The sequence below is a fragment of the Rhincodon typus genome, chromosome 33 (genome assembly GCF_021869965.1).
Source record: "Rhincodon typus isolate 14 chromosome 33, sRhiTyp1.1, whole genome shotgun sequence".
In the NCBI taxonomy this organism is placed as follows: Eukaryota; Metazoa; Chordata; class Chondrichthyes; order Orectolobiformes; family Rhincodontidae; genus Rhincodon; species Rhincodon typus.
Genome location: NC_063364.1, coordinates 16,762,273 through 16,785,774, shown reverse-complemented (window position 1 = coordinate 16,785,774; position 23,502 = coordinate 16,762,273). Strand labels below are relative to the sequence as shown.

Sequence of the window (23,502 nt, the reverse complement as noted above, 5' to 3'; positions counted from 1 at the left end):
CCTTAATATAATGACATGTCTTAACACTTCAGGGGCATTAGGAAACAAAATAAAATGCAGTACTAGTAGATTTTGGGTCATATGAGCAAACACTAGCATTGAGAATTCCTGCCTACTTGATCTTGTAATGCACCGGAATAAGGTTTTATTGCAAATGTTCTCATTTATATAAATGAATCATTACTTCATGCTTTTTTTGTATTTTAAAAAAATACGATGCAGAAGTAAATTTTCTCTGAAAATACTTCAATAACATTCCACAAGTGGGTAGTTCATGTTATTAAGGGATTACTCAAGCTGGATGTACAGTGATCTGTTCAGCGAACTGCATGGATAAAGTGTGCTGTTCTGTTTTTAAGGGAGAAGGCAAGATAATGATGAAGCTGGTGGTGATGTCAGCACAGAAGATGATGGTAATAGCAAGGTAAATGTGGTTTAAATCTGCTACCGTTTAGCCTAAAACTATGGCCTCTCATTGTAGATTGCCCCACAGAGAAAATGTCCTTCCTTCATCAATCCCCTATAGCGTCTCAGATATCTTAAAAAGATCTCCTTTCGTTCATTTATACTCTAAAGATTGTAGGCCTAAACTGTTCAATCTCTCTTCAGAAGTTAAACCCTTTATCTCTGGAATCAATTTTGTGAATCTGCTCTGAACTGCCTCCAATGCAAGCACATCTCTCCTCAAGTAAGGGCACCAAAATTGTATGCCACTGTTACTACATGTAAAGTTTGTTTCTTATACAAAGGGCACTCAGTTCAACATTGACATCATTAGTTAGTTTCTCAGCTCTTTCAAATACATTCTGTTGCTTGCTAAATTATGTTTTAAAACATTTTAAATGTTTGTTGGCTGTTTAGAGTTGTAGTGCCATTTTTTGTATAGCTTAATAAAGAAAATTCAAATTATATATTTGGTGTTGTGTTGCTAAACTATTCAGCAAAAACTTTGCGGTTTATAAGAGAAATAATGCAGTAAAACCTGATTGTTTCACCAAGGCCAATCTGTTGTTTGGAAATTTGCCGTGTTACAGTTTGAGAAGGGTGGGAGAAGTAAATTGGAGAATCACAAACTGGTCAGTTTGACCCGAATTGGGAAGAAATGACTAGAGCTTATTCTTACTGAGTTAGTGATTTGAGCATTTGTCATAAATGAGCTCAACAGAGAGCCAATTTCGGTTTAAGGGTAAGTGATGTCTGTTCAATAGATATTATCCATGCGGTCTTCTTGAGGGGCATTGGTTTTCTTGAGTACAGAATATTGAAATGCTGATTTAGCTGAGGTATTTAAAATGCTACAATAATTTGATAGGGTGAATACAACAAATCTGTTTTCTTTGAATCCTGATAAAGGAGCTATGGTAAAATTGGAGGTAAACTATTTGGAAGCAGAAATCAGAAGTATGTTTTCAAATATGGGAAATCAAATTGTTTCCCCCAAAAAGCTGTAAATGTTTGGTCAGCACAAGTTTTTTGAGGCTTGATCAACGGCTTTTTATTAGGTAGTTATCAAGGGATGTCAAACCAAATCGGCAAGATGGATTTGAGGTGCAAATCAGTCATGGTCTAATTAAATTTCATAGACTTGAGCAGCTAAATGATACATTAAAAGCTCGGAAACTAAAGTTTTGTGCAGGCTGTGACTGATACATGAATGTTATATGGTAATTGCACAGATAACTGTAACTATAAATTTTCTATGATTTTTGAGAAGAATAAATTTCTCAACAGATGGAAGCAGATGTAGATGCAACTCAGAGTGATTCACAGGACACAAGTGATCAAGATGGATTAGAGGAGCAAAAGATTGGTGAAGCTGAGGAAATGGAGAAAAACGATGATTCAGTCATTAGAGAGTTGCCTACAAGTGGAGATGATGAACTGGATGCTAAAACACCAGATGAAGAAGAGCAAGAAGACCAGGTACATAAGGTGCTGGCATTTGGGGAAAGATAGCAAAAATATTTCTGCAATTCATAATCATGTAACTATTTCTTACAGGAACAGAATTTTTATTGAAAATTGTGAAAATTAATTTCTTGTGTTGAGGGCTTAGTTCCAGTGTGTGAGTTTGACCTACCCATGAGCAAATACTAATCAGTCAGTGCATGGGTTTCCTCTTTAGAATGTTGACTAAACAGAATGTTCCTACTTTTCATTCTAAGGTTGTCTATGATGACATCTTGAAACAATGTCAGCAGGAATGCCTGTCTTTTGTGAAGTTTCAAAAGAACTTGAGAGAATTAATCCTTGTGAATTAAATGGGAACATATGGTTACAGATGGAGACTAGCAAGCAGTAATTATAACAATTTCTCAGTGTTAACAAGCACACCATGCTTGTAGTTTTCAGCATCTACAAGATGCACTGCAGCAACCCATGAAGTACAATACCTTCCAGTCCAGATATAGTTAACAAAAACGAGCAGAAAACTCAAGCTAACACACACTATTCTCCAATTTTTCTACCTGTCACAAGCATCTCTGGGTCAAAACGATTGAACTCTATACATTTCAGGATTGTGGGTCTACCTTGACCCAAAAACACTGCAGCAATTTGGAAGATAAGCCTCTGACCGCCTTGAAGGTGATTTGACGTGGGCAATAAATATTGGCTGCACATTGCATGAAGAAAAACTTGCAAACATGGAGATACAGTTAAAAATGTAATTTGAAGATGCCATCAAGATAAGAGGCAAATTAAGTTATGTCGGTGGAGAAAGAAATAATAAATGTATAAATAGATAAGTAAATAGACAAGTGATGTTATCCACTTTACATCCATCTAAAACATGTTGGAATGCTCACTTCATGGTGACAGTTGAACTGTACAAAAGGATTTAGATTCCATGCATACATTACTTTTCATACCAATGTGCTAGCTTTTAATATTCAGGCTAATGGAGTGAGGATCTTATTGGAAGGAGTTGGAATAAAGTGATACCTCAGTAGTTCAGAGCCTCAGGCAGCTTCTCAATTACTGCATCAGTTTTCGGTGCTGACCCTCAACGATGTATAATTTTTGGAGATGATAGAATGTGGAGCCAGTAGAATTATATCACACCACTGCTTAAATGGTTAAATCATAGAGACAGGTTGGACCAATTTAGTTTGTTTCCTTGATAGTAGAAGAGTCGAGGGTGGGGAGGGGGTAGTTCTGTTCAGGTGAACTATAAAAGGCTTCAATAGAATAAAAACTGAAGCTTTTTTCTTTTTGTGTTCAGGGCAAGGAGCATTTTAAATGATAGATAAGCCGTTAAAGAGTGAAATCGTGAAACACACTCTTGTGCCTGGTGGATAATGGAAATAGTGGATGCTGCATTAAATTGTGATGTTTTAGGCAAAGACTGGTGGGTTTTTGTTAGGTAAAAGAATTAGTGAAACAAGGTCAGGTGGAGATTACGTACAGACTAGCCAGGATCTAATGGTGCAGAACAGACTGAACAGCCTAATTCTGTTCCAATTCTTCCATATATTGAAAGTTTCATGCATCCTACAATAAGTGCACCTAATTATATTGTAAGATCACCATTATGTAACCACGAACTTGACAGATGTCAATTTAAAAAGCTTCAATTTTGAATGTATTGATTGAATCTCAAATTTTTAAAATTGCGTTTATGATAATTACTCAATTTATGACTAGTTGGATTTTGTAATTACTGAATGTTGTGTTAATTACTGAAATTAGTTCTATTTGGGGTAATGCTGTTTTCTGGGAAATGGTGTTTTGAAATTTGAACTATTCTACGGCATTTTATTTAGAATGTTAATTGTTTGAACAAGTTTGGCAGAATGGCTACAAAGATAAGGAAATTATTAATAAAGTGCAACTGCTGTGAAATAATTTGAGGTGGATTGTTGGAATGGTCCTCATGGGTTATGGTTTAAATGGGTTAAATTTAAGTGACTTGGGGCTTGCATCCTCACCTTAACTTATTTTTTTAAATGGCAGACCAGTTTTCAAAAATGGTCTGAACTTGGGAGGATTATGGCAATCTGTAGCAACATTCTGTTAAATAATAGTGCTCATTGCTCTTGGACTGTAGTGATTGAAGATTTAAAACAAATCTTGCCTGAGTATGGAATGCTTTGAGCTGTTCAAAATATGATTGAATTGTGGTTCACCTTATGTACTCAGGCAGAGGAAGAAAATGAAGAGCTTGTTCTTGAAGAAGTGGATGTCCTTTTGCCTGAAGAGGTAAACGCTTCTATTTGGTATTGATCTTTAATGTTCATTTCATCACTGTTCTACTGCTAGTTGCACAGTTCCTCGTAATAATAATTACCTTTGTCATATCTTGCTGACAAGGGTTACACTACTTCAAGTGGGCATGGGAACTCTCTAGGGTGCCAATAATAAAACACCGAATGGTGTGGGCTAGGTCTTACATTGAAACATAACAGAAGTAGGGTAGAATAAACTACTGGACATACTTGTAAACAATTGTTCAGATTTTTGATGCCATATGTTGGGGCATGGGAATTTTGTGCAGGTCTATTGTTGGAAAAGTATTGGAATCAATTATTAAAGAAATAATAGAATTCTTGGAAAATCATAATTGAATCAAGCTGAGTCAGCATGCCTTAATGAAAGGGAAATCGCATCTAACTGTTAGAGTTTGAGGAATTGTTAACCCGGGTAGATAAAAGGCGCCAGTAGATATGATAGATTCTTGTCAAATGCCTTTTGGAAGTCAAAATACATCAAAAGTGAAGTCATAAGTGCCCATGTTACAGGTAGAATAATGGCATGGATATAGAATTAGGTAATGGGCAGAAAACAGGAGATTTGGGGTTCTGAGATAACAAGGTGTAGAGCTGGATGAACACAGCAGGCCAAGCAGCACCAGAGGTGCAGGAAAGCTGAAGTTTCGGGCCTAGACCCTTCTTCAGAAATGTGGGGTTTGGGGTTCTTTTCAGTTTGACCAGTTTTGTTCCACAGGGATCAGTGCTGTTAATAATATTTATTCATTATTTGTAGAAAAGCAGAAAATGTACTGTAGCCAGCTTTGAAGATGGTACAAAATAAATGGAAAAGCAGGTTACGAGAGGGATACAGAAAGTTTACAGAACGAAAGATAAGTGGGCAAAAAGTTGGCGAATGGAGTAGCATGCGGGAAAATGTTTATCAAGAAGGTAAATGCACATGGGGGTCACAGGATAGTTTGATAAAATTGATTCGAAATTTGCATAATTGTAGGAGACAGAAGTTGATGAGCGAAGGTTGCTTTAATGACTGGAAGTCAGTATTGGTAGTGTGCTGCAGGGGTCTATGCTATTAATTGTAATTTATATAAATGACACAGATGACTGTGTGGGGTGGTTGGATTATTACATTTGTGGTTGACAAAGATTGTTGAGTGGTTAACGATGATGTTGAGTGTCTTGGCCTACAAGAAGATATAAACAGAATGGTCAAATAGGCAGATAAGTGGTAGATGGAATTCAACTCTGAAAAGTGAGAAGTAATACACTGCAGAAGGGGTAAATTGAAAAGAAAGTATTCAGTGAACAGCATGACACGAGGATATTTTGTGGAACAAAGGGACCTTGAAGGCAAAAAGGCGTTAAGGTGGTGAAAAAGGCATATGAGACACTTACCTTTATCAGTCGAGGCATCGATTACAAAAGCAGGGAAGTCATGTTGTATCGAGCTTTTGTGAAGCCGCAACTAGAGTACTGTTGCCATTCTGGTCACCACATTATAGGAAGGATGTGATTGTCTCAGGATTAGTGGGTGCCAATTTAAGACTGAGATGAGGAACAGTTTCTTCTCTCCGAAGGTAGTGTGATTTTGGAGCTCCTTGCGACAGAGAGGTGTGGAGGCAGAGTCCTTATATTTAAGGGTGAGATAGATCCTTGATCAGTAAGGGAGTTGGGTGTTATGGGGAAAGGACAGGAGAGTGGATGTGAGGAATGTCAGATCAGCCATGATCCTATTGAATGGTGGAGCAGGCTCATGCAACTGAACAGCCTACTCCTGTTCCAAGAGAAACCAAAGTTTGAACTGTTCAAGTCAGAAGGATTGTGGCTGTGAAAGCTACAGGACAGAAGTTTGATTGCTCCCTGGTTGCTGTCATCTTTTCGATTTATTGAAAGTTTGAAGTCATAAGTATTAAGTGAATGTTCCTTGGAGCCTGCTGGAAGCTACTTGCATGCATTGGTGTCTTCAGAGACCAAGCAAGATGCAATTCTGTGTATCTGTGCAATTACAGATCCTGGCGTCTCTTAAGTGAACTGGCCACCATATCTAATTTATTTTTTCGAACAATATATCCCTTAACTGTGTCTGCCCTTGTGTAAATGAGGGGCTAGAATCATAGACATTAATCAGATTACCTTGTGGTTTAACTTGATTTTGCTAAACCTACTCTAGTATAAATTAATTTTGTCGTAGAGATGAACAGCACGAAACAGACCCTTTGATCTAACTCAGCCAGGCCGACCAGATATCCCAAATTAATCTAGTCCTATGTGGCAGCATTTGGCCCATATCCCCCTCACCCCTTCCAATACACAGGCATCCAGATGCCTTTTAAATGTTGTAATTGTAGCTGCTTCCACCACCACTTCTGGCTTTTCATTCCATACTTGCACCACCCTCTGTGTGGAAAAGTTGCTTCTTTGGTCCCTTTTAAATCTTTCCCCTCTCACCTTAAACCTATGCCCTCTAGTATTGGAGTCCTCTACCCTGGGGAAAAGACCTTGGCTATTCACCCTATCCATGCCTCTTATGATTTTATAAATCTCTAAGATTCTCCTCCTTTCCCCACCCCCCCCCCCCCCCCCCACCAAGCCTCCAATGCTCCAGGGAAAATAACTCCAGCTTACTCAGCCTCTCGCTATAGCTCAAACTCTCCAACCCTTAAATATTCTTTTGTTTAAACTATAAACTTGGTGGCTGGTATCAATTATTCACAAAGTCTGGTACTGGTCATTCAGAAGATCAAGATGGAAACCATCGGGGTCTCAAATTTGAGATTCACTGTTTTAATTTTACTGTGTTGCAAATACGGGGATGGGGAGTATGATTTAATTTGGCTGTCTATCTTTGAGTCATAACAGTAATCTGGTTTCTGCATGTAGGTTCTGTCCGAGAAGTCAGACAGGCTTAATCCCAGCAAGGTTTATTGGCTATTAGTAAGAATGGGAAGCATTGCAGTTTCTTCTGCTTCTGTTTTCCTGGCAGAGATCAACTAACCTGTCATGTACCTTCATATCTAATGGATACTCTTGTTGAACAACTGGGAAGGGGCGCTTATTTGTTCAGTTAATGGTGAACAATGCTTTAATGGTGAACAATGCTTTAAAAGAATTATCTGTATATAAAATTGCACCGATTATCTGTTATTTTCTCTCGATGGAAATATAGAAAAGTATTTACGATGGGCAATTAATGTTAATATTTGTTTTGGCATCACTTATGCAGTTTTGTTCTGAAATTTTAATTCTTCTTTTACTATGGACCCTAACATTCCACATAGGGTTTAATGTAACTTTTTTGTTTTAAAAATGTTTTTCTGTGAACAAGTTCTGATCAATTTGAAATATTCATAGAATATGAACTTTAAACTCATGTCATTTAAATGTTGCAATCATTTATATTTAAAGAGACTGATCTAAAATCCTAATCAAGTAAATCTAGTTGATAAGGGGTACCTTACACGGCGATAAACTTTACATCTGTTTCATCAGAAATTTAATGTTTTCATTATTTTCTCCTTGCCCCTGATTAGCAATGTTTATCATGCTTGGAATATGCATATACAAGAAATGAATGTATTGTAACCTATTACCTGATTAGTCCCAAAGTCAGCATTTAGGCAGTATTAGCAAGCTTTTCCTTCTCCTTCCCACACTCTTCATGGCCTGTTGCTCATACAAAAGTTCACACAACTCAACACAAACTGGGTGTCAAAATCTGGGGTATTTCTGACCTATGATACTGAAATCCAGATTTCAGGCTTTGTATTTTCCAGTTGAACTATGTGGCAGTAGTCAGATGCATTATTAATCATATTATCTGTTTTGATTTTGAACTCTGGATAGATCGCATCAAAAATTTTGCTTAAAACATAAAAGAGGCTCTTTTAGCCTTTTTAAGTTGTCTGTCATTTCCAGCTTTGTTTTCTGTTCCAAGTCGTTCAATAACATTTCAGAATTGAATGTTTGCCCACAAACCTTTGGTTAGAAGCGTGTTGTTGCACTCTGGTTTTAACTTTGAAGCTCCAGATTTGTGCAACAACTAAGTTTTCTCTTGTACCATCTTCAGATGAGGTTCCTGATTCGTTGCTATTGGAAAGAAAGAATCAGAAGATTTGATTTCTAGTTGCAACAATATTTCATTTTGAATCTAATCCAACTTATAGTATTCAAATATATACAGCATGAAAGTGGAGTAGTTATCTAAATGTAAAATCGTGGATTCAAGAGTTGCATTTTTTCAAAATGTCTCACAGATATTTCAGGAGCCAGAAGAGGATGAGAATGATAAAGGTATGTAAAGGTTGCCACTTTGTGAAGTTTGTATCTTCCCATCAGTTTACTTTTATGACTTGAAGTATATTTGATCTTTTTAGAAATAGCTGAAGGTTGGAAAGCCATTACAAGGCACTAGATGTAACATAAGATGGAACTAAAAGACCCTCCTGTTTTGGAGGAAGTTTATGTACTAGGGAAAATTTTTTTACAACTTCAAATGTGACTTGTAAAAAGGTGCAATGAGTCGACTTGCCAGTTACTATAGTGCATGTATGAATATGCACAACACAAACTGACTTTTTTCTTTTCCCAAGCTACAAATATTTCTTATTTAACTGAGTAATTTCATGCACTATGTGAAACACACGTTAGTTTTCCATATTCATGAGGTTTATGAGGATTTGGAACAGGCCATTTGGCCCCTTGAGCCTGCTCTGCCATTCAGTAAGATCATGGTTGATTGAAGTAAAAGTCCTTCCATTCAAATTTCTTGATACATGGGGTTATTTATTCAGGCAACTTTTTTTGCCTGGTATTTGAGCTGCTTTTTTCTGGAGCACAAAGTTTTTTTTTTCCTTTCATCAAATTGACCTTCCAAGTCTATAAATTCTGATCTGTTCTCACTTGCAGAAATGTATGGCTCTTAATACTGGTTGTGATATGCATTTCTTTTACTTGCACTACTAGAATTGGCAGGCTAGAATCTGAAGGGTGAAGATTCTGATTTTTGCAATGAACGTAGCTGGTATAATCAAACGGCATAAATAGAGGCAAAACTGACAGAACATTGTTCTACTCTGCTTTGCTTTGGAACTGTGGAGGACTCGGCACAATGTACACATAACACTTGAGAAAAAAAAAGTTACTGTTGAAGACTCTTGCTGTGAGATTGAGACAATACATGAAAAGAGATGTTGGTTTTTCCCCGAAGACTTTCATCCTGAGCAGTTTGGTACCTATTCTGCATGATGCATGAAAAGAAGATGGATGAATGGATTAATTCTGAGATGTGGTATGGAGTATGGAATTCTTTTGAAGATGGTTAATGTCTTTCACAATCTGGATGAATACATGGCAGAAAATGGCTTGCATGGACCATTTCATCAGATGAATTTTACCATAAATGAGAGATGCACAAAACAGAGGACCTTGGTGGACAGTTGAACTTTGTTGAAGTGATGGACGCAAATGAAAATAAATCTTGACTGGAAAAACACAGATTCCATTATGTGGACAGATTGCAATTGGGATTCACGCACCAAAGAATAATGCCTCATAAGGATGTTTGTATTGCCACAGAAGACTTTGTACTAAAGGTATTGCATATAACAACTTTGTCACTGAAGAATTCAGATTCAAATGCACCTTTTATAGTTTTCTAACCTTCTTAACTTAGGTAAATTGTGTTTCATTTTAATATCAATGATAAGGTCACCTTTTAGGTAAAAGTTTTGACATTTAAACCTGTATTTTGCCATGTTTATTCCTGTTAAATCCCTCAGATGTAGATGATATAGATGACGGTTCTCGTGAAGTGTCTAAATCTCTACCTTCAGAGCAAGGCCTTGCTGAAGCTCAACAAACAGTTCAAGTTGAAACTGAACCCAGTGCATCTTTGAAGGAAGTGGATGACGATAATATTTCAGTCACAATCCAAGCAGAAGATGCCATCACACTGGACTTCGATGGAGATGATCTTTTGGAAACAGGTAAAACTGTGAAAACTCCCGAAGGTGAGAATAAGTCCAAAGCTGAAAAGGAGTCCCCATCCCAAGATGATGTGAAGGGAGAAGTCAAAATTGAGGGAAAGAAAGAGAAAAACCATAAGGAAGGAAGAAAGGAGGAGGGGATAAAATCAGAGTCAGCAAAGAAGGAAACCAGAGAAGGGTCCAGAAAAGCTGAAGCTGGAGATAAAGAGAAAGATTCTTCGAAGAAAGGCCCCTCATCTTCTGGGGCATCCAATCAAGCAAAGAGGTTTGTTTTTCTATGTCAATTTATGATACTGAATACCAACAATAAGGTTGGTCTTCATTTGTGAGTAATCATGGTTCTTCCACTGGCTTGTTAGGTCTCAGATTATGTTACCCTTTTTAAGAGTTAATATGTTGTTTTTTTTTTAGAAAGGCATGCATGCAAGACTGATTTCTTGCATTTTTGCTAGTTTTTTAGCCATTTAGTTATTCATTTTTTATCTACAATATTGAATATTTGCAAGATTTTTTAAAAGACTTGTATTCTGAATCAAAACACCTGTGTGAAAAATTCATTCAAATAAGGAGAAAACTGATGTATGGAATCAAAACTACTAGTCCTGATTAATGGAGAATATTGTGATTTGCTCACTGACTAGAATTGGCAGAAATCCAGATCTTTATTCAACTTTGGAAAGACGATGCAAGAGTTGGTTTTTGAACTACTCTGTTCAAATATGGGGCATGTTGGCTTTGGTACTTTTTTTTATGGCCAGAAATCCATTAGCGCTTTTCTAACTTGGTGATCTGTAACCATTCAGTTTATGTGAATCTAGGGCAAAAATGCGTTGTTTTGTGTTTATAATCTTGTATCCAATAATACTTTGACCACTCATCTCTACTTTTCCTGAATATTTCTTTGCTTTTTTTTCTGACATTGTTTTGTGTTCATAGTTCAAGTAAGGATTCGAAAGATAAGACAGCTACTAAAGACGAGAAAGGTAAGGCCAGATTTAGTCTTGAACCTTTGAAACATAGTTGTAAATCTAACTGTACAGTTTGCTTTACATGGTGGAAATTGCTCAGCCTTTTGTATAAAATTCGCATTTATGTAGTACGTTTTAACAAAGTGTAATATCACAAGGTAAAGTTATCAAATATAACTAACAGTGCAACATCTAAATTACGGAATGTAACCAAAATTAGAAAGTTGCTCAAAGCGGTTTGGGTGGCTGGGGGGATGACTTCGAGAATGTAGGGCCTCTGTTGTTCCAGGCTGCCAATGCTGGAGCAAAGGAAATTGATACTTGAGGCCAGAATCAAAGAAACTAGATATGTAAGAGGGTTGTAGAAGGTAACAGAGAATGAGAGCATGACGGAGTGATGGATTGGAAAACAAAGGGAGAATGTAAAATCAAGGATTTGATTGTCTGGGAACATACTTAGATCATCAAGGATTGGTAATGGGAGAATGAGATCTGCAGTTGACAGTTTTGAAAAATTCAGTGTGTCAAGCCTACAATGTATGTATTCAAATAATTTAATACAATGATTGATAGAGGTGGTTTTATTTTTCATTTGTGCCTTAACAGGTGTGAATAGCACTACTGGGACTAGCAGTGGCGGTGCTAGTAGTTCGACCAAGAACCTGTGGATTAGTGGATTGTCTTCAAACACTAAAGCAGCTGATCTAAAGAACCTATTTAGCAAATATGGCAAGGTATGTATTACTTTTGTATAATCTTCTAAGAATTTTGAATTACTGTACATTAAGAATGATATTAAGTTGCATTAATCAAAGATTCATGATGTAAGTTGTATACGTTTGGCTTAGGTTCTGAGCGCAAAAGTAGTAACCAATGCACGAAGTCCCGGTGCTCGATGTTATGGATTTGTGACAATGTCATCAAGTGCAGAAATGTCTAGGTGTATTTCCCACCTTCATCGCACTGAGCTACATGGACAGCAGATATTTGTTGAAAGGGTAACTATTTTTAATGTTACTGTTGACTGTTGATTTAAATGTGCAGGTAATAATGCAACATTTTGTAAGCAGAATAGAAGAGATGGCTTGGGCATGTCCTTCTGAAATGTCAATAAACTTGGAAAGTTCAAATGGATAGACTTGGTGAAAAGTTTCCCAGTGGCTTCCAGAATACTCTGATAATATATATTTGATCACCGTCTTTGTGATATTTGCCACCCCCTATCTCGTATTGCTGCAAAAAGCACAGTTATTATTCAAAGATTTGACTTGAATACACAGTCAAATTGGCATCAATGGAGTGGTGTCAGGATAGAATACCAGTAGAAAGGAAATAACAAAAAAAGCGAAGTAGTATTGAGCATTAGTCCAACACTTGACAGGGGGGTAAAGATTTCAGTAATGTTTTGTAATAAATCAAAAAAGCCATTAAATGGAAAATTTGTCTCTACTCCATAGAGAAGTACATTTTAATCAGTTAGAAGCAGCCTGACACAGCTGAGTGTAGAGTCTGAGAGTTTTTAATCTTTTTAAACTGCATCTGTGCTTCACAAGGGATCAACTATTGTTACACAATATATATTATAATTCAGAAACACAGAATATTGTATTTAGTTAAGTGTACATTGATCTCTAAACTAGTTCCATTCTATCCTGATTCAAGTGATGCTCATAAGTCTGTTGATGCCACAAGTGCCTGGAGTTAGAAATACTTATTCATTTGATTCACAGGACTGCTGACATGTTTTAAATGAGCTATGCTTCAGAGATGTCGTGAGTGTGAAGGATATTAATGTTCAGTTTACGGTTGTTAAATAGTCCTACCCTTTTACAGTTCGTTTAAAAAAAAAAACCTCGTTATCACAGCAAGGTATTCTTGGTGACAAGTTTGGAAATTTAAAGTTTTTGGGTTTTGTACCTCCTGGTGCTGAACCTATTTTTGCGAAAGCAGTCACATAGTATAAACTGGACTTGATGCCACTGAGGAAAATCATATGATTAAGAGACAGCACATTTGGTGAAAACCGAATCAAACTCATCTGTGATATCACCCACATTGGATTGGTTTGCTTGCCCATTGACAAAGCTGAGCAAGACTGGAGTTGGGGAAATGATCTTTCTATGTAAATGTTTGCACCCTTTCAGGCGTTTTCTCAGCATGCAAGAAATCAGATGCACCAAATTCATAAGGATGATGTTCCTGTTTGGGCAATGAACAAGAGCATCTTTGTGTGATTATTAATTCTTGAATAATAAAAATAAAACAAAGAACTGCGAAAGCTGGAGATATGAAACAAAAACAAAAATTGTCAGAGAAACTCAGCTGAACTCTGAAGAGTCACCGGACTCAAAACATTAACTCTGCTTTCATCCCACAAAAACAGCCAATTCTGAGTTTATCCAGCAATTTCTGTTATTGTTAATTCTTTAATATGTTGGGTACAATGGCTTATAAAATGCTATGTATTGAAATGTGCTTTGCACAATCCCTGCATCAGGGATTGTCTAATAATTTTATATAATGTAGTCTCCAATAAGATCCATGTACACTATTTAGTTGAAAAAGATTTAGGGATTCCAATGCAGATAAATGTAGGTAGTTCAGTGTTGAGTTGAAATTGTGAACCATATCATTGTCTTTATAGTTTCTATTTGAATGGAAACTGCACATGTAAACTTGTCATGCTGTATTTGTACCCTCTGCTGTGGTAGTGGCTGTGCACAACTGTGGCACGTGTACTTTTGTGTAACATTACCAAATTAGATGGCCAATTTCTATTATGCAGTAGCTATGGTGGTGGGAATTTATAACAAGTTATAGGAAATGCATGCAAAAAATTTTTATAATGTATTATAACTTAGTAAAAGCTTATTCCCAATTTCAGGGATGCTGAAACTCAAACTGAGAGTGCCAAACTACTAATCCAAAAGGGTGTTATCCTGTGATTGTGATTTTTAATTTCCTGAGAAGGAAAATGTCATATTTGAGGATTAGGTCTTGATTTTAAAATGGGAAACAGCCAGCATCCATTACTTGTACAAATTGTTTCTTTTGTCTTTTATTTTTGAAAAAAAAGTCCAATTCTTCTTTATCTGTCCAGGTTAAAAATGATCCTTTTAAAAAAGAATCCATAACAAAAGACGGAACTGGGAAAACGGGTTCAAGCAGAAGTAGTAGTGATAAAAAGAGTTCGACAGGTGGAAAAACAGCTAGCAAGTATGTATATGTCAAGTCTTTTTTTTCTTTCTACTTCCCGGTGTTTCTCCTGTTTTTGCTCTTGGTTTTGAAGCTTCAATTGAATACCCTTCAATGGGCACTGTCACCAAGAACAGGGTATCAAAATTGAGTGTGATCTTGCTAAAGCGTGCATGCTTCAGTCAGAGTTTCTGGTTAGCAGTCGTGAACATTATTCCCAATTGTCAAGAAGGGAGAGAAAAGCAATGGTTCTGAGGCCATTTTCTCTTCAAGGAATGTGGGCATTGCTGGCTAAGCCAGCATCTGTTGCCTACCTATACAGCTCTTGTTTTGTCAGCTGAGATCAGCTCGCTTGATACTTGAGGTGATGAGTATAAGTAAAACTTGCAAATGATAGATAACTGTTAGTGATTAATTCTACTTGTTTTTAAAGTTTAGACTTTGTTTTGTTCAGAGGACTGTGGTGGTTTTGTCTTGCTATGAATTATGAAAACAGTGCTTTTATTTTGTGAATTGCAGGTATATTAGAGTTCATGCAATTGTTTCTATGTTGGCTGTGCAAGAGCAACTCACCAAGAGAGCTTACTCCTGTGCCACTTCTCTATCAATTGGTTTTCTTGAGCTCTTCCCCCTCTCTTCCATTTTGATTTTTCACTGCTTCTGGGATGTTATTTGCATCATTTGTAGTTTACTCCAGTCTTCACTATCTATTGATTTCTGCCATTTTTTGATTTTTCCGTTATTAATTTTCAATCTGACTTTCTATAGGGCCAGCACACATTGTTAACTCTTACCTGTTTACAGATACGTTTACTATTTGGAAGCATCCTTTAGGGAGGGAAACTGCCATCCTTACCTGGTCTGGCCTACATGTGACTCCAGACCCACAGCAATGTGGTTGACTCTTAACTGCCCTCTGGGCAATTAGGGATGGGCAATAAAGTGCTGCCTAGCCAGCGACACCCTCATCCCGTGAATGAATTTTAATAACTACATTTAGCTTATTGCAATGTTTTAAGATGGAAAATAGTCGTGCCCTTAGTCAAACTGTTCCAGCACAGCTACAATACTGGCACTGATAAAATTGCCAAGGTTCTGTCCTCCAGACAAATGATAGGCTAAATCCAACTTAACCAATCACTGCCCCATCAGACTACACTCATCAGCAAAATGATGGAGGGTTTCATCAACAGCGCTTACTGCTCACTGATACTCAGTTTGGGTTGTGCCAGGCCCGTTCAACTCCTGACCTCATTGTGTAGCCTTGGTTCAAGCATGGACCAAGAACTGAAATCGAAGACAAATGAAGGGTGACTGCCCTCTATCATGGCAATAATTGACCATGTATGGCGTGAAGGAACTCTAACAAAACTAGCGTTAATGAGAATAGTGGCGAAAGGTGTTTGTTGGAGTCATACTTGGCACAAAAGATGTTGTAATTGCTGGTGCTCTTATTGTCTCAGTTCAGGGCATTCCAGTAAGAGTTCCTCAGGGTAATATCCTGGGTCCAGTCATCTTCAACTGCTTTGTCAATGACCTTCCATCTGTCATGAGCTTAGAAGTGGAAATGTTCACTGATGCTTGCATTATGTTGAGCACCCTTGCAACTTCTCAGATACTGAGGCAGTCTGTGTTCAAATGCGATAGTATCTGGACGACATCCAGGCTTGGGCTGATAAATGGCAAGAAACAGTGTGCAACAAGACAGATTCCAACCATTGCACCTTGTCATTGAGTGACATTGCCATTGCCATTGCAAGAATCCTCTACTCTGGGGTTGACCATTGACCAGAAACCAAAATGAAACAACTGTGTAAATACTGTGGCTACAAAAGCAGTTCAGAGACTGTGAATTCTGTGAAAAGTAACTTGCCCCCTGACTCTTCAGAGACTATCCACCATCAACAAGGCACAAGTGAAGTGCTCCTCCCCATTTGCCCTCCATTGCTCAGACTGTTTGAGTACAGCAGCTGGGACATCATGTGTGGTTGTATGGGATGTTGGTGAGGCCAGTTTTGGAGTACTGTGTACAGTTCTGATCGCCCTGCTGTTGGAAGGATATTATTAAATTGGAGAGGATGCAGAAAAGATTAACAAAGATATTACCGAGCCAGAGGGTTTGAGTTACAAGAAGAAGCTGGGACGTGTTCACTGGAGCATTGGACATCGAAGGGGTGACCTTTAGAGGTTTATAAAATCATGAGAGGCAAAAGTGAAGTGAATAACAAACGTCTTTTACCGAGAGTGGGGAAGTCCAAAACCGGAGGGCATATTTTTAAGGTGAGAGGAGAAAGATTTTAAAGGGACCCAAGGGGAAAGTCTGTCAAACAGAGGGTGGTCCAATATGGACTACCAGGGGAAGTGGTAGATGCATGTACAGTTACAACATTTAAAACTCATTTGGACAGGTACATGGGTATGAGAGCTTTAAAGGGATATGGGCCAAATGCAGGTGGGACTAGTTCAGTTTGGGAAACTTCGTCAACATGGACGAATCGGACTGAAGGGTCTTTGTCCGTGCTGTATGACAGTATGCTCTTATATTTTCTGGGTAGCTTTCTGGTGTGCTTCTTTGCTTTTTCCTCAGTCATAATTTTCTGACCTACCATCTGTCTTTGCACAATTATGTGCTGCTGCTTTTAGGTTTGGTATTAACTTTAACGTTTCTAATTAAATTGAATGGGAATCTGTCCCTTGAATTTTTTTCTTAATCCGTGTGGAATGCTTCTACTCTTTGTTTACTTAAATATCCCTTTAAATGTCTGCAGCTTCATCTCTATTGATCTGTCATTTCGCTTAATTTGCCAATTCACTTTTAGTTTTGCTTTCATGCCGTCATAATTTTAAACAAGTCTCTGACCCAAAATGGAAATTGTTGGAAAATCTCAGAAGGTCTGGCTGAATCTGTGGAGATAAAATGGAGTCAAGTTACCCTTTTTCAGTGCTGGCCTACTCCTCCTCCAAGCAACGTGAAATGCAATCAACTTGTAGTTGCTACCTAGGGGCACCTTCACTGAGATTAAGGAACCCTGTCTTGTTTCATAATAATAGTTCCAATATATCTTAACTCTCTGGTTAGCTCCAGGACGTGCTGTTCTAAGAAACTATTTGAAACAATTTATGTTTGTATTGGAATCCGATGACCAATAAACACATAGTGGTTTGAGTTCAATTTAGAATTGTACTGATCAAGTTTTCACATGAATGAAAAAGATTTTTTTTTTAAACTTTTCAGCTGACAAACCTTACTCCTGTCACAATTGCAGTCAGTGTCAAAGTCAAGTTATATCTTGCTAAATGACTATTCTAGTTAAATTCTGTTGGCAACCATGAAATTACAGCCTGTAGACAGTACTTGGTGGGTACTGTCTCCCAACTCCATTGGTGCCTTATAAACAGACTCATCAATTCACTGTGCGAAACACCATTTTTGAATGCAAAACCAATTGAAACATTTCATCTGTCAGATGATTTGGTAAAACAATTAACTCAGATTTATTTGACCCTAAGTTTTAACTTGCCATATGTAGCACCATGGGAACTCCATGGGCATAATTGTATTTACAGATAATACTTTGATGCAACTTTAGAAAGATCCAATTGTAACAGAATACTTTCTAATAAGTCTGTTCAGAGATATGATTAATCACCTCTGGAGGAGGTAGCACTTAAACCTGGGCCTCCTAGTCCAGGAGTAGGGATAGAGTCATAGAGATATACAGCACAGAAACAGACTCTTTGGTTCAACAGATTCATGCTGACCAGATATCCTAAATTAATCTAGTCCTATTTGCCAGCATTTGGCCCATATTTCTCTAAACCCTTCCTATTCATGTACCCATTCAGATGCCTTTTAAATGTTGTAATTGTACCAGCCTCCTCCACTTCCTCTGGCAGTTCATTCCATACACGCACTACCTTCTGCATGAACACGTTGCGCTTTAGGTCCCTTTTAAATCTTTCCCCTTTCATCTTAAACCTATGGCCTCTAGTATTGGAGTCCCCTACCCTGGGGAAAAGACCTTGTCTATTCACCCTATCCGTGCCCCTCATGATTTTATAAACTCCTAAGGATACTACCACTGTGCCACAAGAGGACACACGCCCTGCTGGGGACACTAATGTTAATCAACTCATTAATGTCAGATGTTTCAATTTTCTCATTCTGAATATAAAGGACCCAAGTATCTTCCAAAAAAGAGGATAAGAAAACAGAAAAACCTGGAGAGAGAAAAGAAAGCAAAGACGGGTCAAGCTCTTCAAAGAAACCAGAAAATAAAAAGGATGACAAGGAAAGTGCAGCAAGCGCTAGTCATGACCATTCGAAAAAAGTAGAGGAAAAGAGGCGAAGAAGTATGTATTTCTCTGTGACGTGCTTTTTTTAAAAAGGATTTCAGATGGAGCTTGTTAAACTCGGGTGAAAATCAAGATGTACACAGATTTTCATGTGAACTTGTTAATTTGCAAGGTACTTCAAAAAGGAGTTATGTTCCCAGAAGTAATTACATGCCTAACACCATTAACCTTCTATGATTGACTTGATAGGTGTGAAGAGTTCTCATCGGATGGTGGTTATTGACAAGACTAAAGGTGAACCTGTCGTTAGTGTGAAAACTGCAAAGAAAGGCAAGAGTGAGCAGGTGAAGAATTATCAGAAAAGGATGACCAGTATATAATGTTAATCATCTTAGTTCCATTTGTTACACACTGCCTGCACTTATGCAGGGTTTGTTGTCTATGTACACCTCTTGCATATGTCCCTTTTTTTTTTAAAGTGATACACACAAACCTCTTGACGTTAATTTCAGGTGCTAGCCAATCTATGAATATCAAACGTTGAAATGTTAAATTTAAAGGAATGCCATAATTTAAGATTAATGGGAAAGATTTCATCACCTAAGAATTCTAAGCAAGCTGTTAATTTTGGTTAGAAGTTAACTATGGAAATGCTGAAACCTCAAGTACAGTCAAGTGAGAATTTTGATTATGCTTTTATGAGCTGAAAAATTGTATCTGATCATGTAGAACTATCCGACTCCAATCTTGGAATGAAACTCTTATTTCTATAGGTATTGGACTGGTTTCAATTTTTTTGTGGAGCTAAATCAGTTTGGAGTGTCTAGTTCCATTGCAGTTGTAGTTTTTCTCTTGAGTTTGATCATGACAGCCAAGCTGAAAGCTTGTAATTTTGGATATATTTAATTCTGAATCTTTGCCAGACTATTTCGGATGAAAGAAGAAAAGTTGAATAGAAATGAGGCAGCCTTTCATTGGCAAAGGAGTTTTATGCTCTTCACTATTTTAGCAGGCACTTGGTCTGCACTGCGTCCAAGACATGAAGAAAAACAGCTGGAGCAAAATATAATACCAAGACATTTCTCCCATGCAGCTCTTAGCACACATGGTGTTTAACTACTGATCCAAGCATTCACTTTTGCTTGGCTTTCTGAGCAAGGTTATTCTGAATTTTTTGCTACAAGTGTGAAGATGTGATTTTTCAAAAACTGTTCAATTTAGCATTTAGTGTTGATCAAGTTGGAAGGCACTTCAATCCATAGTTTAACTGTATTTTGTACCTTGACTAATTTGTCAGATGTGTCAGGATATGAGCATGAGATGTACTCATTTTCCTGGGATATGCTACCAAAACAGCAACATTAGCTAAGTGACGCATGTGTCTAGGTAGACTTGATATCAAATGGAAGGACATAAAAAAAAGTGTGACAAATTGTCTTAAACTGATACTGATTTAGATTTTGTTCTTTAAACAAAACATAGACTTCCATTTCAAGAAGCAAAGAGAGACATATTCCATGCAAACCAAGCTCCAGAGACAGAAAGGATATTTTGCCATTTGAAAAAATAAAACAGCAAAAGATTCGTGAGCGTTTGATCAGATTGGAACGCATACGACGTGCAATAGAATTAAGGAGGTAAGTGGAGCTTCCAATTCATGAAAGAAATGGTAATGAATAATATCAGATAATCTGAGCAATCTCAATCTAATCATCTTTAGTTGTGTGATAGTACGATGAGTTGGAGAGTTGGGGTTTGAACCTTCCCAAGAAAATATGGGACTAAATCTCGATTGAAATTCTGTCCGTAGTCTTTCTGCTGACGCATATCAATGTCGTAATACTTTGCAGTTGCCTGGATGAGTACAGGAGTGCCCTGTGAAGACTAAGCTGAGTACTGTCCAGGACCAAGGATGTCTGCTTGATCATCACTCCATCCATCACTTTAAATGTCAACTTGCTTTTTCACCATTACATACTGACAGAAGTGTCTACCATCTGAAGGATGCACTGTAGCAATTTATAAAACTTCCTTTGCCAACACCATCCAAAACTGGGAACTTGTGAAAACAAGTCATAGACCTCCTTGACATGGAAATAGTTCAGTTTTTCTTCTCTTAGGAGAGCTTTCTGGAGATTCTTTCCTAACAGCACTGAGTCTACATGTATCAGGGTGAATTTTTTCTTTTCCTCACAGACCCCTGACCCTGTGTGCCTTGGCTAAAAAAAGGCTCCCAATTCCTGAGAAAGATAGCAGACCTTGCTCACCACTGGCACAGATTTGCCCTGCTTCCTGCCCCTTTGATCACAGTTTGTTTCTCTCCAGTATCTGTTGCTGATAGGCAAACCTATGAGTGACAAGCACAGGAAAGAAACAACCTTGTGATTGGAGCAGCACTATCCTGTTGTTTTATTTTGTTCTGTTTACGCACTTTTTCTTGTTGCCCTGAGAGTTTATTTTCCTTGTGGATTTTGAGGTTGGATTCACCTGTTGCCACTTTGTATTTTAAATATTGACACAGGCCATATGGATATCAGCTTATTAGGGTAGCTCACCATCACCCTCCTCTAGAAATGGCAACAAATGCAAACCTTGCTAGGGGTGTGAAATTTCAGCTTTTGGGGAATTTTGATCTTGGGATAGTTCCAAGATTCTTTGTGATGAGATAGGTGTCCCTGAACGTGACGCTGACTGAAAAGAAATCAGACAGCTGATAGCCAACTTCCATGGAATGCAGTTTGCAGGCACCTTGCAGAATTACAACTGTGCAGCTTTTATTTACCTTGCTATTGGCAGCTGCTTGAAGATCACCAGAGTATTCTAAAGTTTTGTTATATTTCCAGCAATAGTAGCTTTTGAGTGGTACTAATTGGAAGACCCGAGGTCTGTCTTTAAGTTAGGTTTCACAAGATAATCCAAAACCTTGAAGCAAAGGTCACATAAAACCTTTAATGGCTCAGTATTTCCTTGACCAAATTGTGGTAGTTGGAGGGACTCCCAGTTCTAACCTATGAACTGTACTGATGCCCGCCCCCTCCAGATTTAATGAGCGAGTTCCCATTCTTGATCATTATTGCTGTCAAATTTCATGTCAGGCCTGGTCAGAGCAAACTTTTCAGTTTCCCTGATAACTTCAGACTGTCTAAGTAACAACTGGTGAAAATGTCCTTTTCGTACTTGATGTGAAAGCCTGTCTTTTTGGATCAGTATGTCAGAGTTTAGAAGGGAGGGCCAAGTTTTGTTGAGATTTTGTGCTCAGACTTTTACTGACTACAAAGCATCAGGGTTAGTAGACCTTTTCTCTGCATGTTCCCTCACTTCTGTGTTCTCTAAAACTGCTGAGCTTTATTCACCAGCAGGGAAGTTGAGCACAACTACATTATTGGAAATTAGCAGAAAGAATTGTGTTGACTGACTGAGACCATTTAATTTATAATGTTACTTCAACAAACTTTGCAAAAGAAGCCAAAATAAGAGCTTTAGAAACTTAGCATAAATTAATTTGGGAATTGAGGCTGCCACTATGTATTCAGGGGAGGTGATGGCCTAGTGGTATTATCGCTGGACTGTTAATCCAGAGACCCAGATAATGTTCTGGGAACGCAGGTTCGAATCCTGCCATGGCAGATGGTGGAATTTGAATTCAATAAATATCTGGAATTAAAAATGTAATGACGACCATGAACCCAATGTTGATTGTCAGAAAAACCCACCTGGTTCACAAATGTCCTTTAGGGAAGGAAACTGCCATCCTTATCTGGTCTGGCCTACATGTCACTCCAGACCCACAGCAATGTGGTTGACTCTTAATTGCCCTCTGGGCAATTAGGGATGGGCAATAAATGCTGCCTAGCCAGCAGCGCCCTCATCCTGTGAATGAATAAAAAAAAATTAGGAGAAATCAATTTGATATTTATGAAGTGCCATTAAGATTATAATGCAGCAAGATGCTTTACTGCATTATTAAACAATATTGATACCAAAGCAAGATATATGGGGTCTGATGACCAACCTCCGGACAAGGAGGTACATTTTAAGCTACGCAATAAAGAACAAGAGCAAGGTAGGGAAGAGGCAGGAACTCCAGAGCTTCACCCTTAGCGTCTGGAAGTGTGGCCACCAGTCCTTGAACAGTTAAAGTCAAAGATGCTCAAGGCCAGAATTTGAAGAGCATGAAAACCTTGGAGGTTTGAGGAACTGGCATGCATGAAGGGATTTGAAAGTAGACTGTGGCTTCAGTTTTCCCAGTATTTATTTTGAAGAAAATATCTGCACCTTCAATACTTGACTCTCCAACTGCTAGTTTGATATTGAGGGACTGAGTTTGAGGTGATGGGGCTTTTGTCATTGTATATGTGGAAATTGATATGTTTGCAATACATTACAGTTAATTTCGAGGGGATTTGGTTAACTCCGTTGGCTGGATGGCTGATTTTCAATACAGAGTGACACCAAAACCAAGTGTTCAATTCCTGGACTAGCTGAGGCCCCTGGTGTAGGTCCTGCCTTCTAGACCTCTTTCCTTGCCTAAGCAATGGCCTTCAAGTTAAGCTTGTCCTCTGAGAGATCAGCCTTATGGTCTTCTGAAACTGTGGCATTTTTGCCTTTAACATTATTTTGTTCAAAAGACTCTCGAACTTGCAATTGCATCATCTGCCTTTGGGACTAGAGTGTGTTCAACTGTGTAAGCTGAATTTCAAAGTAAAAACCAAAAGAACTGCAGATGCTGTAAATCAGGAACAAAAACAAATTGCAGGAAAAGCTCAGCAGGTCTGGCAGCATCTGTGAAGGAAAAAATCAGTTAGTGTTTTAGGTCTGGTAACCCTTTCCCAGAACTGATGGTAGCTGGAA

The 23,502-nt window shown here is 38.0% G+C and overlaps 1 protein-coding gene across 1 annotated transcript in view; it reads left to right on the top strand.

Annotated features, from left to right (window-relative positions):
- Positions 1-23,502, top strand: part of sltm (SAFB-like, transcription modulator) — a 43,475-nt gene that overhangs the window by 4,785 nt on the left and 15,188 nt on the right. Inside the window, exons 3-14 of the mRNA XM_048615790.1 lie at positions 360-424; positions 1,732-1,923; positions 4,141-4,200; positions 8,462-8,498; positions 9,986-10,457; positions 11,129-11,175; positions 11,767-11,894; positions 12,009-12,158; positions 14,261-14,376; positions 18,533-18,708; positions 18,901-18,995; positions 20,134-20,288. Of these exons, the coding sequence (XP_048471747.1) occupies positions 360-424; positions 1,732-1,923; positions 4,141-4,200; positions 8,462-8,498; positions 9,986-10,457; positions 11,129-11,175; positions 11,767-11,894; positions 12,009-12,158; positions 14,261-14,376; positions 18,533-18,708; positions 18,901-18,995; positions 20,134-20,288 (1,693 nt within the window). The remainder of the gene's footprint in view (positions 1-359; positions 425-1,731; positions 1,924-4,140; positions 4,201-8,461; positions 8,499-9,985; positions 10,458-11,128; positions 11,176-11,766; positions 11,895-12,008; positions 12,159-14,260; positions 14,377-18,532; positions 18,709-18,900; positions 18,996-20,133; positions 20,289-23,502) is intronic.